Consider the following 15,796-nt stretch of genomic DNA (forward strand, 5'->3'; position numbering starts at 1 on the left):
CTCTTCAGCTTCCTGAAGCCCACGTACTCCTAGGCATGTATCGACCTGCTAAACTGCGGGCAGGCGATGGGTGCCAGCCTGGGAAACCTGCAGGTCGGTGCTGAAGCTGGTAGGTCATGTTTTTGTATGAAGTATAGTGTAGTCTTCATATAGAAACAATGAGCTCTAGCTGCTACTGATGTGAGCTCCCTGTAGGACTTAAGGTCTGCTGTCAGAGTGCCCACGTCTTTAAATAACAGAACAGAGATTGTTCTTTGTAGCGTTTTTGGGAAGTTCATGCCCCTGTACTCGGCACTGGTGACGCCGCACCTGGCGTACTGTGTTCAGCTTTGGGCCGCTCATGACTAGAAGGACATTGAGGGGCTGCAACGTGTCCAGAGAAGAGCAACGAGCCTGGTGAGGGGTCTAGAGAACAAGTCTTGTGAGGAGCGACTGAGGGAACTGGGGTTGCTTAGTCTGGAGAAGACGAGGCTGAGGGGAGACCTTATTGCTCTCTACAGCTACCTGAATGGAGGTTGTAGTGAGGTGGATGTTGGTCTCTTCTCCCAGGTAACTAGCGATAGGACGAGAGGCTATGGACTTGAGTTGTGCCAGGGGAGGTTTAGATTGGATATTAGGAAAAATTTCTTTACTGAAAGAGTGATCAGGCATTGGAGCAGGCTGCCCAGGGACGTGGCGGAATCACCATCACTGGAGGTGTTCAAAAAATGTGTAGATGTGGCATTTTAGGACATGGTTTAGCAGGCATAGTGGTGATGGGTTGACGGTTGGACTTGATGATCTTAGATGTCTTTTCAAACCTTAACAATTCTATGATTCTATAAAGTTCAATTAACTGTGTGCACTAATACAAGGATAGTAGTCTTCTGATCTCCACATCAGACAAGTTCATTCTTCTACGGACTCCAACTCTCTTTTTTTATATTGCAAAAGAGGCCTAGGAGAATATCAGGCCTCAATTTTCACTGCAGACTTGCCTGGTTTGCAGTGCCAGAAGGGAACATCAGATGAGCAGGCAGACCAAAAGACATGATCATTTAATGCCACCTGGAGCCATTCACGTCTGCTTGCCCGAAGCCTGTGTCCCAGGAGGACCCTGGACCTTCTTGGAAGGCATCAATAACCAACTACTCAATCTCTTCCTTGGGTTGCTCATCTCAATATTTACCATCAGTAAACACTGTTCAAAAAGTATGCCTGGACTCTAATTTTCTTTATGAGTTTTGTTAATCTTCAACCATAGCTATTCTGTGCCTTGCTCACTAGATTAAAAAGCCCTGCAACAGCTGGCCTTTTTGCCCCCCAGAGACACTCATACACAGAATTAAGATCACTTCTAAAATTTCTTTTGGGTCATCTGTACAACCCCAGTTCTTTACATCCCCTGAAACTTCTTTTCTCCATCCTGAGAAAACGACCTTTGGTGATCTCCTTTTTGATGATTATCAAAATAGCAACACAGTGTTAGATAGTCACCATAACACACTGCATTTATTATTGCCTCCATTACTGGAGCTTTCCTCTGTAATCAAATGTTATCTTAAGAGTTTCAAAGGTAGAAACAGGGCAAAAAGCAATTTCAGCATGCATATGTCATTACTTAAACTCACTGCAACTGTAGCAAAAAGCACCCCTTCCCCAAGCAACAGAGGAAAACAAAGAGGGTATAGTTCCCCAGAATATGATAACTGCTGTATCCTTCTGGAATAGAGCCAGCAAAAGCATTTGCAAGTCTGCGTGCTACAGCTTACTCGGACACTACACTTCTTACAGCGTTGGCTTTGTCTAAAGCACATTCCCATGTCTCCAGGCACTTTTGTCAGCATTCACATTATTCTATGTAAAACAAAGACGAAATAATAAAAAAAAAACCACAACAAAACACGCAGCCACTTGGCCACCCACAACAAGAGCACAGTAACACTGGGTGCTGTGCACTCTGCATTGACTGTACGTGAGATTTGGACACAAGAGCGTGTGCTCCTGCGGCATTTGCTACAGGAATGAACTCTTCTTCCTTTGGTGGTCTTTCACTGCCTGCAGGGACAGCACACAGGATCACCAGTAGGCACGATATACAGAATCATAGAATCACTGAGGTTGGAAAAAACCTCTAAGATCATCAAGTCCAACCGTTGACTCCTACAGGGACCACTTGCATCTAAATCTACAAGAGAAAATGCTCTTCTGAGACACTCGGTGTTCTTTTTTTTGTAAGAGAGTCAGCACGTGGCAGATGTGCAATGCTATACCTGGTGCATCGGACAACAAAACAGAGTTAAACGGTTCCTGCACTGAGCAACGCAGATTTATCAGAGAACCCATGGTGTGTACATTAGCCAACGCAGCACAGGTACCATCTTCTGTACCCACACAGTATTCACCTGATGAGGAACATCAGTACATGCATTTAGCTAAATGTACTGTACTACGTAATAGTATATCCATGCTTTGCTGCTGTGGTGAGACCTTTCCTCCCATGTCCCATCACGATGTCCCCACTTCTTGGGAAGTGACAAGCGCCAGGAGGGCAGGTGCAAGCACAGGCTGCCATGGGGCTCTATAGGCTTGGGAAGAGTTAGGTTACTCCATGCAAACAGCTGCACACACCTAAGGAAGGTAGGCTTTAACAGCCCAAGCGTGACATGCAGTTCCTTTTCTCTGCTTTCTTCCCTCTCCACAGTATCTTTCCTCTGCTATTCCCTTGCTTGAAGAGTCACCTAAATGCTGACCCAGACCTGCTCATTTATCAGCTCCTCATCCCACTTCCAGCTGCCCTGGAGACCTGCTAGATGACCTGCCTTGGGAAGTGCTCTGCTCAAGCTGCCTGCCGTGAGGAAGAAGAGAGCAGGACTTTGAAGCCACCAGCACCGTATTCCTGCTCCAGAGTGGATATCGTGGTGTTACTGTTCCCAAAGACTGAGCCCAGCCTGCTGCGAGCAGAGCATCCCGAAGGGCCCAGCTCTGCCCACTTCGAGATGTGCCCTGCTCTGCTCTTCCCGTGCTGGGTCTCATCTACCCTGCTTTGGAAAGAAAGACCTCAGGGGAAAAAACAATACCCATGTGCTAAACCTTCAGTGGCCTGGAGAAGACCAGGGCTCAGGAGAAATCAGCAGGAGCGCTCCGGTCTGGGCAAAGTGGCCTTGCCATCTACAGGCCCCCAAGCAAAAACTGTACCTCCAAGGTGTGTACGAACAATTTATGTTCCCAGAAGAGCTTGCTTGCAAATTTTTCCCCATTTTTTTATGACCTCCAATACCAGACTGATCCAAAGCAGAAACACCTTAGCCTATGTCAGGCAAGAATTTGCAAGCCAAGTAGGACCACATCAAAAGGCACAGAAAAACCTTTGCTATACACAGCATTATTTTATTTCTTTTTTTTGCTGAAGGCGATTAATTAATTAAGAGTGTGAAACTCTTAATTCAATGTTTTCATAATGAGGCCAGGGCTGGGGTGCAGAAAAATTGCTTCCAAAGCATCCATCTTCGGCTTCAGACGCTTGCTTGTGCAGGAAGGTCTTGTGGCCCTGGAGTGCTGGTGCTCTGAGCTGTTGGCCGGTCTCCTGATCAGAGCAGCAGCAGTGGGCTGAGGGACCACGCTGGGACCCCTGACCACCCTCAGCTGGGTACGGCTCGAGGGGACTACAGCTCCAAGCACTATGGAGGGCCTGAACAAAATGATGTGCGAAGCTGCTGCACCATTAGAATCACAGAATCATTCAGGCTGGAAAAGACCTCTAAGATCATAAAGTCCAACCGTCAACCCATCACCACCGTGCCTACTAAACCATGTCCTGAAGTGCCATATCTATACGTTTTTTGAACACCTCCAGGGATGGTGACTCCACCACTTCCCTGGGCAGCCTGTTCCACTCTTTCAGTAAAGAAATCTAAATCTCCCCTGACACAACTTGAGGATATTAGAGAGGGTACGAGCCTCAGGCTGTTTTCTGTTCATCAGTGACTTCAGCTCTGGGCAAAGACCTGCTTTGATATGTGAATGTCCACTTAATGCTCCTAACAGCTGGTAGCAGGCATACTACTTGTGAGCTGTGAGGTTGTAGCTCGTAAGAAGGAAAAAAAATCTGTGCTTCAATTTGTAGCATATGAACTTGTGTTAGAGAAAACTTTCCGTTCTTCCCTTTCAAAGTGTTTCCATTTTTTTAACTGCTAGAAAGCAAACACAGATCGCTACAACATCTTGCATATGTGTCAAAGCGAAAAACTTTGGCACTTGGCCTTGCAGCCTTCCTGCGGGCGGTGAGTAAACAAAGCGAGATGAAGAATGTGAAAATGAAAAACCCTCCCGGTTCCCACTCCCTTCTCCAGCCTGTCCCTGCGAGGATGGTACCCCTTCCCTGCCAGTTGAGAGTATGACTGCAGACTTCTTCGTGCCTTTGCTACCCAACACACAATTTTACAAATGGAAAGCTACTGAATCCAGGAAAAAGAAGAGACTATGGATTTAAAAACTGCATGTCATGAACAGAATCTGCTAAATCTTTGCTGCTGCTGGCATCTGTGGTGATTAAAAGAGGAGCAAAAAGAAAAAATCCTATTCCCTTGTCACTCATCATGCTCTCTGTGTCCTTCTGGCTTTTTTCTCAGCTTGGACAGTGGAGACAGTTTCAGTTCATGTGTACTGATAATAAATTTCCCTGTTGTACTCCTATCTCCATTTTTTAAGCCTCAGACAACAGGCAGGTATTGGTTACATAGTTAAAAACTTGCTTAACTGCTAAACAGAAACTGTCAGCATCCTTTCCTGGGCCAGGCTGGGGTCTGGATACTGATAACCGGGCAGCAGAAAAGAGGCATCTGCTAGAGCCAGCACCTGACGGGGCTTCCTCCAGGTACCGAGTGGACAGAGACGGAGACACCGTGCTGTAAACCAGGAGACTTCTCATGGCAAACGATCAACGTGCTAGTGCGTGTGCTCATCATCCAGGCCCCAGAGGTCTCCAGGGGTGGGAGCCCAAAGGACATTTGCTCCCAGAAAGCGTGGAATAAACAGGGTGCCGTGTACATCGAGACTGGCTGTGCTCAGGAGAAAACAGAAGCAGACTGGCTATTTACCAGACCACATCACCCACCAAAGCCCCTCAGCAGTCCAGTACACCAACGCTGAGGGTGGGGGAAGGATGGTAGAAGCAGAGGAGATGGGTGAAATCTTCAGTCTGGCAGAGCAGACCTTGACCGTCACCCATCCCTAGGACCTCTGTTGCCCCTCTCCCTCCCGCCATGCAAGGGAGAAGGTGATGGCACACGCAGGGCTGAGCCGCAGCGGCTGGGAAAACACCACGCACCACCCCGTATGTTAGAGAAGCCCCAAACACGCCGTCGCTGAGTTACAGCAAGTGTGGGACAGCCCCGCAAAGACCACGGGCCCCACCTTGGGGTTCAGGAGACCTGAAACATCCTCAGTTCGACCTCCCCCCTCCATCCTGCAAGCTTCATGGGACCTCACAGCCTCTCTGCCAAGCATTTAAGACGAGGTCTTGTCCAAAGAGGGACATGGAGGCCCCTCACCGGCTCCTCTCCAAGCAGCTCCTCACCCACCCACCTCTGCGAGCAGGGACTCCCTCTGCTTCCCATCAAGGCCAAGAGAAATATGGCTCTTGGACGCAGGACCGCACAGCTGACTGGGTGGCTGGCGCGTCCTCGCAGAGGACCTGCCAGAAAAGACCTCATTTGTTGTTAGGATCTTGGAAAATAAATCCTCCCCGAGTTTCCAGCTCCGATGCGATACCGTCCATCCGTGTTTATGCTGGCTGGGGCTGGAGAACAAGGGGCCCCTGCGTGTCCTGAGCTGAGGGGGGTTCAGAGAGGGCTACAGTGTGGGAGGTCGCCCAGCAGCCCCCCAAAGCCTGCAGTGTTGCAGGCAAGGGAGACCCAAACTCCTCAGCATGAGCAGCTTTTCTCAAGAGAGGTGGCATGAAGGGCTCTGAAGCAGTAACTCGTGCTTGCAGTGGTTACGGGGGAGACCTCAGACTTTCCACTTGGCCCAGCCTGAGAGCTCCCTTCAGAGTCAGGCCACAGCAGGGAAAGGTAATAATTAAATATAATCAATTAATAATATTAATAATTAATAACTAAATATAATAAATTAACAATAAATTTCAGCCTGAAGAAGAGAAGGCTGCGAGGGGACCTTATAAATGCTTACAAATACCTCAAGGGTGGGTGTCAGGAGGATGGGGCCAGACTCTTTTCAGTGGTGCCCAGCGACAGGACAAGGGGCAACAGGCACAAACTGAAGCAGAGGAAGTTCCAGCTGAACATGAGGAAGAACTTCTTCCCTCTGAGGGTGACGGAGCCCTGGAACAGGCTGCCCAGGTAGGTTGTGGAGTCTCCTTCTCTGGAGATATTCCAGACCTGCCTGGACAAGGTCCTGTGCAGCCTGCTGTAGGTGACCCTGCTTCGGCAGGGGGATTGGACTGGATGACCCACAGAGGTCCCTTCCAACCCCTGCTGTTCCGTGATTCTGTGAAAAGCTCCCCACAGGATAAAAACTCAAGGTGGCTTGTGGTTGCAATTCCTCTCTTTGCAAAACAAACAGCACATGGTGTCATTAAGGGGGCCTACGTGTCTGGACTCCTTCTTCCCTGCCTTGCCAAGCCCCCCAAAGCTCTGTCAAACACATGTGTCAGCAGCAACAACTCCTTTTGCCTAATTTACCATTTTATGCTATGCCTTTGGGATCAACAACTGCAATATCCTAACTGGAACATGGAGAGCTAGGGCACCAGGCAGGATTCAGCCTCGCAGCTCAGAAAACCACCCAGCCACCCAAGAACCAGTCTTTCTGCCACTGTGGAAGCCAAAACTGAGAAACATGGCACGAATGAAGTTGTTAGAGAAGATTACTTTTCAAAAAGCGTGGGATTGTAAGCTGGTACGTCCTTGGGCTACCTTGCCCACCACCGGATTTCTGTAACAAAACAACTTCTCTGGTTGCACGTCAACGAGGTCCCCTTGCTTCAGCAGCAACTTGGCCGGTGTTTGGGGCTGTCCTCAAGGAAACAGCATTTGTCTTTCAGCTAACTGAGGGTGGTCCTCTGTCCTCCTGTTGAGCTGTGAGCACCACCCCAGCCTGTCCCTGGTGGGACACCCTGCAGGGTGCTGGGCAGCAGCCGTGACGCCCGGCGTCTTTACAGCGGGTGCCATCACCGCGGAGCGAGGGGAGCTGGAGGAGGGTCGCGTGGCCCGGGACCGCGTGGTGGGTGCAGCAGGGAGCCGGGGTGGCTGCGGGGGGATGCCCTGGGGCAGAGGGTCATGACGCCCAGCCCTGGCTTGCAGGGAGGCAGGAGTGTTCCCCCAAGCTCTGAATCACTGGGTGACTTTATAGGAAGCCAAACCATTAGCATTCATCTTGTCTCTACGCTCTGGTTTTCTTTCTCATAATTGCTGTAGATGTGGCGGAAGGGAAAAGACCTCTAGGCAGGCCCCGGGCTTTGGGCTGAGGCTTTCTGTGTCCCTCGGGGAAGCTCCAGCAAATATTTTCTTGCAGGTTAACAGCAGCAACAGATTTAAGTAGGCGGGGGACCCGCAGAGAGCTCTGCCGTCCCCCTGCAGCACTGTGTACCACAGGCGAGTCACCTCCCTCCCCTCGCTTCCCTTCCAAAATTTACTGGTTTTCTTTACCTAGGCTGGCTCCCATCCCTCCCACCGTGTCTGTGCTTCGCCTGGCACCCAGCCTTAACAACACGCTGTACGCTTCACATCAGCGTACTGCAGTCGGCTGTCTGCAGATCCGTGGCTCTCCATCCTCAGTTACGGTTGCATCTATTCAGGTCTAGCTTTGAAAAACTCAGTGAACTTGCTATTTCTCGTCAGCATTAAATTCAGTTAGGCTGCCCTCTTGAAAACATCAGTAAAGTAAAATCTAATGGCTAAAAGGTCCCTGCAGATAATCAGGCGGCTGGGCTGCGTGCTGTTGCTTGCTCGCTGCCCGTTGCAGAGGCAGGCTGCCTTCTGGCAGGGCTGCACTGAGTCCAAACACCTGTCTGCACTGAGGCGCGGTGGGGCAGATGCTGCTGACCTCCAGAACCTCCACCCGCAGCTCTGGGCAGGACGAGGAGGCGAGTTCAGATCTGAGGGGACCGACCTGTCCCAATGGTGACGGTGTCCGAGGAGCAGAGCCACTGAAATGAGGGAGAACATCCCCCGTAACAACCACCCGCCTCCGGAGTGATGGAGCTCGTGCAGGTGCTGGGTGAAGGACAGTAGGCAGAAAGGAGAGGCCTTGCTCACACGCATGGATAGAGGCAAGAGAGAAATACATCCCAGCTGCAGCGTTTTCATGCACACACCGCCCTAGACCTGGATGGATGTGGGGCCACAAGACCTTGTGAACGAGCAGATAAGGAAGGGATGGGAGTGTTCATCCGAAAAAGCGGCGAGATCTAACGAACAGGGGTGGGAGTGTGCAGGTGGGGCCAGATACTTCTTAAGCTGATTTAGATGAAAAAAAGCCAATATACTACAAAACTGCACTCGCAAATGCTAAAATATGGCAATCTGGAGGTTAAAACACGACTTTCCTAACAGCTCGTGATGCTGCAGGTCAGTACAAGACACAACGAATCGCCTGTCCTTGCAGTCCCTGATTTCCCAGGAGAAACTGTGGCAACATGAAGTCCCGCACGTCCCAGCTGCAAACAGAAGCAAAGCCAGTTACAGCCTCCCCCTCAGCAGAGATACACGAAGGGTGAGATGCGACGCAAGCTTTCCCGTGCCCACACAGGGCCACTTGCCTGTCCCCAAGCAGGTCACTACAGCGTGATCCTCACGTCCCTGCCATGCTGCTTTTTTTCTGAAAGCTGTCCCAGCTTCCCAAATCGAACGTGCGCAGACTGGACACGGCTAACGCTGCGTCTGCCACGTGCCCCACGCTCCTAACCCCACCGTCACCTAAAATGTGACATCTCCTTTCCGTAGAGACCGCGCCACGGCGTTGGGAGTACCACCGGTGCAGTGGTGGGATTCACCCTGCTGTCACACCAGGACACGGCCATGGGGTCCGCTAACACCTCGAGGGCTCAAGCGCAGTCTGGGATCTTCCTTTGGGCACATTCGTCACCTGAACTTGGCCCTCTCCTGACCTATTTAACACTGCTGTGACTCGTGCGTCACAAATCGTTGTCTGCAGTTAAGTTGTGTTTGCACCGAGATCCTCACCACGAAGGCCAGGAGACTTGCAAGAAGGGTTGAGTTGGGTCTCTGAGATTGTCTCATTGCTGCAAGCTAGAGCGTGGAAACTCTGGCACCCTAAAAACGTGAACCATCTAGTAGTGGTGCTTCACCACCTACAACAAAACTCCTTCTTTGCAAGTACATAACAGCATGTTTCCAAAACTTCGCTCCAGGCGCACACACTTAACAGGAGGGATGATTAAATGGGGCAAGGAGAGCAAGCAGGTGCTTTCCCTGATCTCTTTAACAACTTCATCCAAAGGCTTTTTACACACAAAGCATTAAGCCGGTTTGCCCACGTACACCTAAAGAACAAGGTCCACAGCGGAGTGACACCTCTATTTTCAGTTTTAACGTCTGCTGAGCTGGGCTTGTTCAGCCTGGAGAAGAGAAGGCTGAGAGGGGACCTTATAAATGCTTATAAATATCTCAAGGGTGGGTGTCAGGAGGATGGGGCCAGACTCTTTTCGGTGGTGCCCAGTGACAGGACAAGGGGCAACGGGCACAAACTGAAGCAGAGGAAGTTCCGTCTGAACAGGAGGAAGAACTTCTTCCCTCTGAGGGTGATGGAGCCCTGGCACAGGCTGCCCAGGGAGGTGGTGGAGTCTCCTTCTCTGGAGATATTCAAGACCCGCCTGGACAAGGTCCTGTGCAGCCTGCTGTAGGTGTCCCTGCTTCAGCAGTGGGGTTGGACCAGATGACCCAGAGAGGTCCCTGCCAACCCCTACCATTCTGTGATTCTGTGATTTACACCAAGTCACGAAAACATGTGACAGTTTTGTACTTTATCTCTGTCCAGAGACGAGCAAGTGACAGGCGTTCCTCTCCCAAGAGAGGGAGGAAGGGGTTAAGCGGTTTCAAAACAAGCTGGGCGCAACTGATGTCAGATTTTTGTCTTACAATGGCATCTCTTTGCTTCCCCAGCAAGCAGTATATGGACCGCCGGGCACTGTGTCCTTCCGAGCACAGCAGAAGACATCGCATAACGTCAGAGAGGACAGATTTTCCTCACTCTTCCCTAGCTGGAAGGTCTTGTTTGTCCAATAACTCTGGAGAAAAATGCAATTGGAAACCCCAGAAAAACTTTTCTGTTGTTTTTGTTTGGTTGGTTGGGTTTTTTTTACTTAAACGTTGTTTCCAGGGTATCTGTCTGACACGAAGGGCTCAGCTGTACTCTGTGCACTTCCCTGCTGTCACTGTGAGCATGTGTTGACCCGCTTAGATTAAAAGGAAATCAGCATCATAAAAATTATGACCATCCTCCCAATTTTCTGAAAGCCTCTCCTGGGCAGTCAGAAAAAGGGAAAGTGTGGGTGAGCAAAAGCAAAAATCTTTAATCTTTCTATTTGGCTATTTCAGATTATCTTACAGACATAGGGACTTAGGGCAACGTTAAGACAAGGAGCTGGGAAAGCAGAAAGTCTGTGAAGTTCAAAATGAAATTTTAACACTGAACTTGCCAGAACAGACCTGCTGCCTGAAAGTAACGTTCTTCTCTTGGCCACCCTCAGCTTGCACGCCTTTTTATTAACTGGAAAGTCCCTGAGCAGGCTCCGTGCTCATTTTCTGTGCTTTTCCTGCTCATTTTCACGTTCTGGGTGAGCAGTCCCCCAGGAGTGCTCCCGCCGGGGAGCCCGGGGAGCGCTGGCAGCAGGCAGGGACCCCTCGGCACCGTGCGAGAGCGAAGGCGAACTCCAGCAATCGGCTCCAAGTGGCGTTTCCAAGCCCCAGAGCAGGTTTCAGACAGGCAACGCCGAGCCGCAACGCCTCCGTGCTTTGGACCTCCCGGCTAAAAAGCACGACTTGGGTTATTCTCACATCATCCCCGAAGGAACAAAAGTCACGGGGAGCTGGCACCTCCGAGGAGCATCACGGCGCAGAAACGCACGTACTCACCCGTCATCAGCGTGTAGTAGTTGGGGTAGGAGAGGCTGGGGAAGTCCGGGGTCATGTAATCCGCCTTCACCCCCATGCTCACGATGTCCCGAAAGCCCGGCAGACCCTCCAGCTCGCTGTCGTCGAGGTAGTCGAAGCGAAGGCCGTCGAGCAGGAATACCAGGAGCTTGCGGGGGGCGCGGGGGGCGGCGGGGAGCGGCGGGAGGGAGGCGAGGAGGAGGGCGAGGAGGAGGAGGAGGGCGGCGGGGAGGCTGCTGCTCCCCATGGCGGGCAGCGCTGCCGGGGCCGGGGGCAGCGAGGGGGCGGCGGCGGCGGCAGCTCCGGGGCCGGGCACTGCCGTCCCCCCCCTCCCGCTTCCACCGCCCGCGTTAAAGCTACAGCGCTGCCCGGCGAGCGTGGGAGGGCACAGGTTAATTGCAAGCAGATGATTAACTGCCCTCCCGCCGGCCAGACGGGGGAAGAGCTCGGTGTCTCTCTGCTGCGGGGAAAACAAAACAAAACAAAACAAAACAACAACAAACGCTTCGCAGCGATGGGGAAAACGCGGCGCGAAAGTCGGTGGAGCCGGTCAGGACCCGCCCGAGGGAGGGGACGCTGCCCGCGGGGCCCGGGCGGGGACACCGAGCCCAGGGGTGTTCCCGGCGGGGACACCAAGCCCCGGGGTGTGCTGGTGGGGACACGGAGCCCAGGGGTTCCCTGAGCGGGGACACCGAGCTCAGGGGTGCTTCCGGCAAGGGCATGGAGCCCAGGGTGTCCTGGTGGGGACACGGGGCCCAGGGATGCCCCGGGCGGGGACACGGAGCCCAGGGGTGCCCTGGTCGGGACACGGAGCCCAGGGGTGCTCCCGGCAAGGGCATGGAGCCCAGCGATGACCCCGGTGAGGACACGGAGCCCAGGGGTGCTCTTGGTGGAGACATGAAACCCAGGGATGCTCCCCGCAAGGGCATGGAGCCCAGGGATGCCCCAGGTAGGGGGGACACGGAGCTCAGGGATGCTCCCCGCAAGGGCATGGAGCCCAGGGGTGCTTCTGGTGGGGACACGGAGCCCAGGGATGCCCCAGGTGTGGACACGGAGCCCAGGGATGCTCCCAGCAAGGGCACGGAGCTTAGCAATGCTCCCGGCAAGGGCACGGGACACGGAGCCCAGGGATGCCTCAATGGGGACACGGAGCTCAGCGATGCCCCAGGCGGGGACATGGAGCCCAAGGATGTCCTGGTGGGCACACGGAGCCCCACGATTCCCCAGGCAGGGGCATGGAGCCCAGGGGTGCTCCCAGTGGGGACATGGAGCCCCGCGATGTCCAGGGCTGTGGCTCGCAGGGGTCTCATGGAGCTGGGCTGCTTTCTTGAAAAGACAGAGTTACGTCTCCAGCCACGCGAACGCACACTTTCTTCATATGTTTCTGGCGGTGACTCGTGGTAGAAACTAAGACTGAGATTCAGCAAAGCATCTCCCCAGCTTGGGAGGTGTTTCGACGGCACAGCTGTGCCCAAGAGCTCCGGCCAAGCGAGCTCACCTCGGCCTGGACCCGCGTCCCCGCAAGGGACCCTGTCCTCTCCACTCACTCCATGCTGCCCTGCGACTAACCCAGCTCCTGGTGCACTAGCAGAAAAATCTACTTTTCAGCATTAGACAGCACGAATCATAAACTTCTTTCCTGTTGAAATTATTAAGAGCTGGGTGGTGCCAAATTTCATATTAGAAATGAAAAATTGTTCACATTTTAGTCAGGAGTCGCCACCTGCCATCCGCAGGAGCCTAACTGTACCACTAATGCGATGCCAGCATCTGTTGTACGCTATAGTTACGTATTAACTCACTTTTCTTGAATTATGTTTGTTTTTCCGAAAGAAGAGAAGTTCCTAGCGCTGCAGTAGCCGTGAAACGCTGCCCATGAGGAAGAGCTACCTGCTGGGCAGAGCTGGGACGGGGAAAGGGCGACTTTTGAGTTTCTCAGTGCAAGGAGGAGAATACAGCCTGGGGGGGGGGGTGGTTTCCAGCCCGTGCCTCACAGATGTTTATACCTGGGGAAGGGTGCAATAGCTGGCCACCACCCTGATGTGGATGTCTGAACCTCCGTCTGCTCCTCACAAAGCTCCCAGTTGCCCATCCAGCGTGTCCGGTCACCTCTTGCCCAACAGCGGGCTGACGCAAGCTCAGCAAGACGGCCTTCAGCCTCCCGTGCCCCAGACGCTTGTTTACACCGGTGCAAAACCCCTTCGCGTCCTGACCTGCCTGCTGCACGGCTTTGGACTTGCTGCCAGTGCCCGCGAGCAGGAGTGGCTGTTGGCAGGTCAGCGCTCCCAGGACATGGCTGGAGAGGTGCTGTCCCTGCCCATCTCCCACAGGTCTTCCAGCTCAGGGAAGAAGATGCCCTGCCAGGGGAAGAGGTGCTGGGGTTTTCTGTAGGACCAAGTTGTTCAACGCAGGTGGAAGAGGACTGAGGGGGAGCTGGGCACCTTCCCAGTAAAATTCCTCCCGTTTCCCCCTGCCAATGGACCAAATGTACTCGTTGCGGACATCTCCCTCTCTATGACTTGCCCAGCCACTCTTTTCCTTCCTTTTTTTTTTTCACGTGCCCCTTTTTCCATCCCTTATCTTGGAGCCCAGTGCCTGGGACGTACCCTCGCATCAGAGTTACACCTGAGCCAAGGACTCAGAGCACTTCTGAGCTCCAGCTGAGGGATCTTTAGAGGAAGACAGTGACCAGACCAGTCCTTCAGGTGCTTATCCCTTTCAGCATTTGCTTTTGGAGCCTTGCATCGCTAGCAGTTGTCGTCTTGACAACTTTATTTCTGTCTATGTTTTGTCTTTTCTTATCTTTCCTGGCATTAGTTCACCTATTTTCTCACAGTGCAGCAGCAGTTTTCTCAGCAAAACCAACCCAGGGTCACCCAACTGTGCTGCACCTCGGGTCAGAGACAGCTGAGCCCTGGGACCATCCGTAGAGCCCTGTGCCCAGGAGAAGGACAGATGGACTGCGACCCGCAGTCTGCTGGGACAATAACAGGTCCCAGACCTCCAGCCCAGCCACTGGAGCTGACATCGCCCGGGAGAGCTGGGCAGTACTGGTGTGCTCTAGCCTGAACCTCGAAGGAAAACACCCAAATTCCACAGCGTGACGGAAGACCTGCAAGGCTGCGTGACCCAGGCAGCCGAGCTGCATTTCGTTGGCGTCCCAGCCTGTGCCTGCTGGGGACAAGGCTGCAGCTGTGAGCTGGGCTGGCGGGTGACGTGACAGCCCAGGCTGGCGGGCGACGTGACAGCCCGGGCAGCAGCGCGGGATGGCACTTGCCGTGTCTCATACTGACGGAAAGCCACCGCTCTCCTTGGCCATCCCCAGGCTCGGTGGGGGCTCAGCTGAGGGTCTGCCTCTTCAGCCACCTCCCGAAGGGAATACACGTGTCCCCCTCCTGCTGCCCCTCGTGGGGCCTCCGGGATCGGAGGTGACCCAGCAGAACCTGTGCTCTGAGACAGCACTTCTACCAGTGCTTACTGGGGATGTCCACTGTAGCAAAAACTGTATGTAATGGGCTTGGAGCTGCCTGTAGTGGCATCTGTTGGCCAAGCCACTGCGGTAATTTGCTATCTCCATACTTCTGTTGCATGGACTCAGAAACACGTCCGGAAGTGGGGAGGGCAATATGATTATCCACATCTTGGCAAATCCATGAGGATATGCACACTGATGTCTTGGCTCGTCCTCTAATGGGTGGCTTCTGGGCTTGCCAGCAGGGCTCAGCAGAATCAGCAGCTGATGCTCATGAAGGGAGGGGATGATCAAGGAAAGTCAAACAAGTGTCCAGGTTAGAGTCCCACCTTGAAAGGATGACTACGATTTTGAGGTGGTTGGCCCAGGAAGCCATGCTTCCATCGTGAGATGTACAGAGATATGTCTTCTTATTATTTCATGGCATTGAGAAATAATGTCTTCCTTTCAAGGTGGTTGCAACCTGCCAGTTGACAGCTCCCAAGGGAAAGCTCTACCTGAACCAACACTGTGGCACAAGGGACAGTTGGTGCAAGGTACCAGAGCCTGAGGTCTGCTTTAAGAGTTGGAGATTCACAGGTTTCCACTCAACAAATAACAAGAGCGTAAGGCCCGAGGGGGGTTAAAGGAGTAGTGCGCCATGTAACCATGACGCCGTACAATGCCAAGTTGTGTTTTGACAGACAATCCCCCCGAAGAGTGGGACTGGAGCCAAGCAGTCTAGCTTGGCAGAGACAGACCCTAGCAATACATTTCATCCCTGCCAGGCAATGTTGATTTGCTTTGGTTCACATTCATTTGTAAGCACCCTGTCTGCACAAAGCCCCAGATGGCCTTGGAGACTCCAGCACAACAATATTTTGATACAAATGCTCGTACAAAAGCTATCAGAGCCTGAGCTGGTGTCCAGAGACAATGGTCCTCACTAGTCACCATGCTTAGGAAGAAGCATGCATAAAGGAATGAAAATCCCTCAGCACAATTTGTGCACGAGGAGATACCCCACCAGTCCAAACTTTGTTTGACACAAGATCCTCAACCACTTAGATGGCTCAGGAAATCCTCTTAGCAAAATAGCAAAAAGCAGGTTCCCACTCTTGGAAAACTGCCTCCAGTGTCCTTGAATTCTTTTTTTTTTTTTTTTTAATTTATTTTTTTGGTCCTCCAGGAGTCACAAGAATGACAACAGAAATAAAACAAAATTCTCCAGGCT

The 15,796-nt window shown here is 52.6% G+C and overlaps 1 protein-coding gene across 1 annotated transcript in view; it reads right to left on the bottom strand.

Annotated features, from left to right (window-relative positions):
* Positions 1–11,456, bottom strand: part of ENPP6 (ectonucleotide pyrophosphatase/phosphodiesterase 6) — a 36,783-nt gene extending 25,327 nt beyond the window's left edge. Inside the window, exon 1 of the mRNA XM_009933438.2 lies at positions 11,094–11,456. Within this exon, the coding sequence (XP_009931740.2) occupies positions 11,094–11,358 (265 nt within the window). The 5' untranslated portion in view covers positions 11,359–11,456. The remainder of the gene's footprint in view (positions 1–11,093) is intronic.
* Between the last annotated feature and the right edge of the window lie 4,340 nt (positions 11,457–15,796).

This window comes from Opisthocomus hoazin, chromosome 5, assembly GCF_030867145.1.
Source record: "Opisthocomus hoazin isolate bOpiHoa1 chromosome 5, bOpiHoa1.hap1, whole genome shotgun sequence".
NCBI lineage: Eukaryota > Metazoa > Chordata > Aves > Opisthocomiformes > Opisthocomidae > Opisthocomus > Opisthocomus hoazin.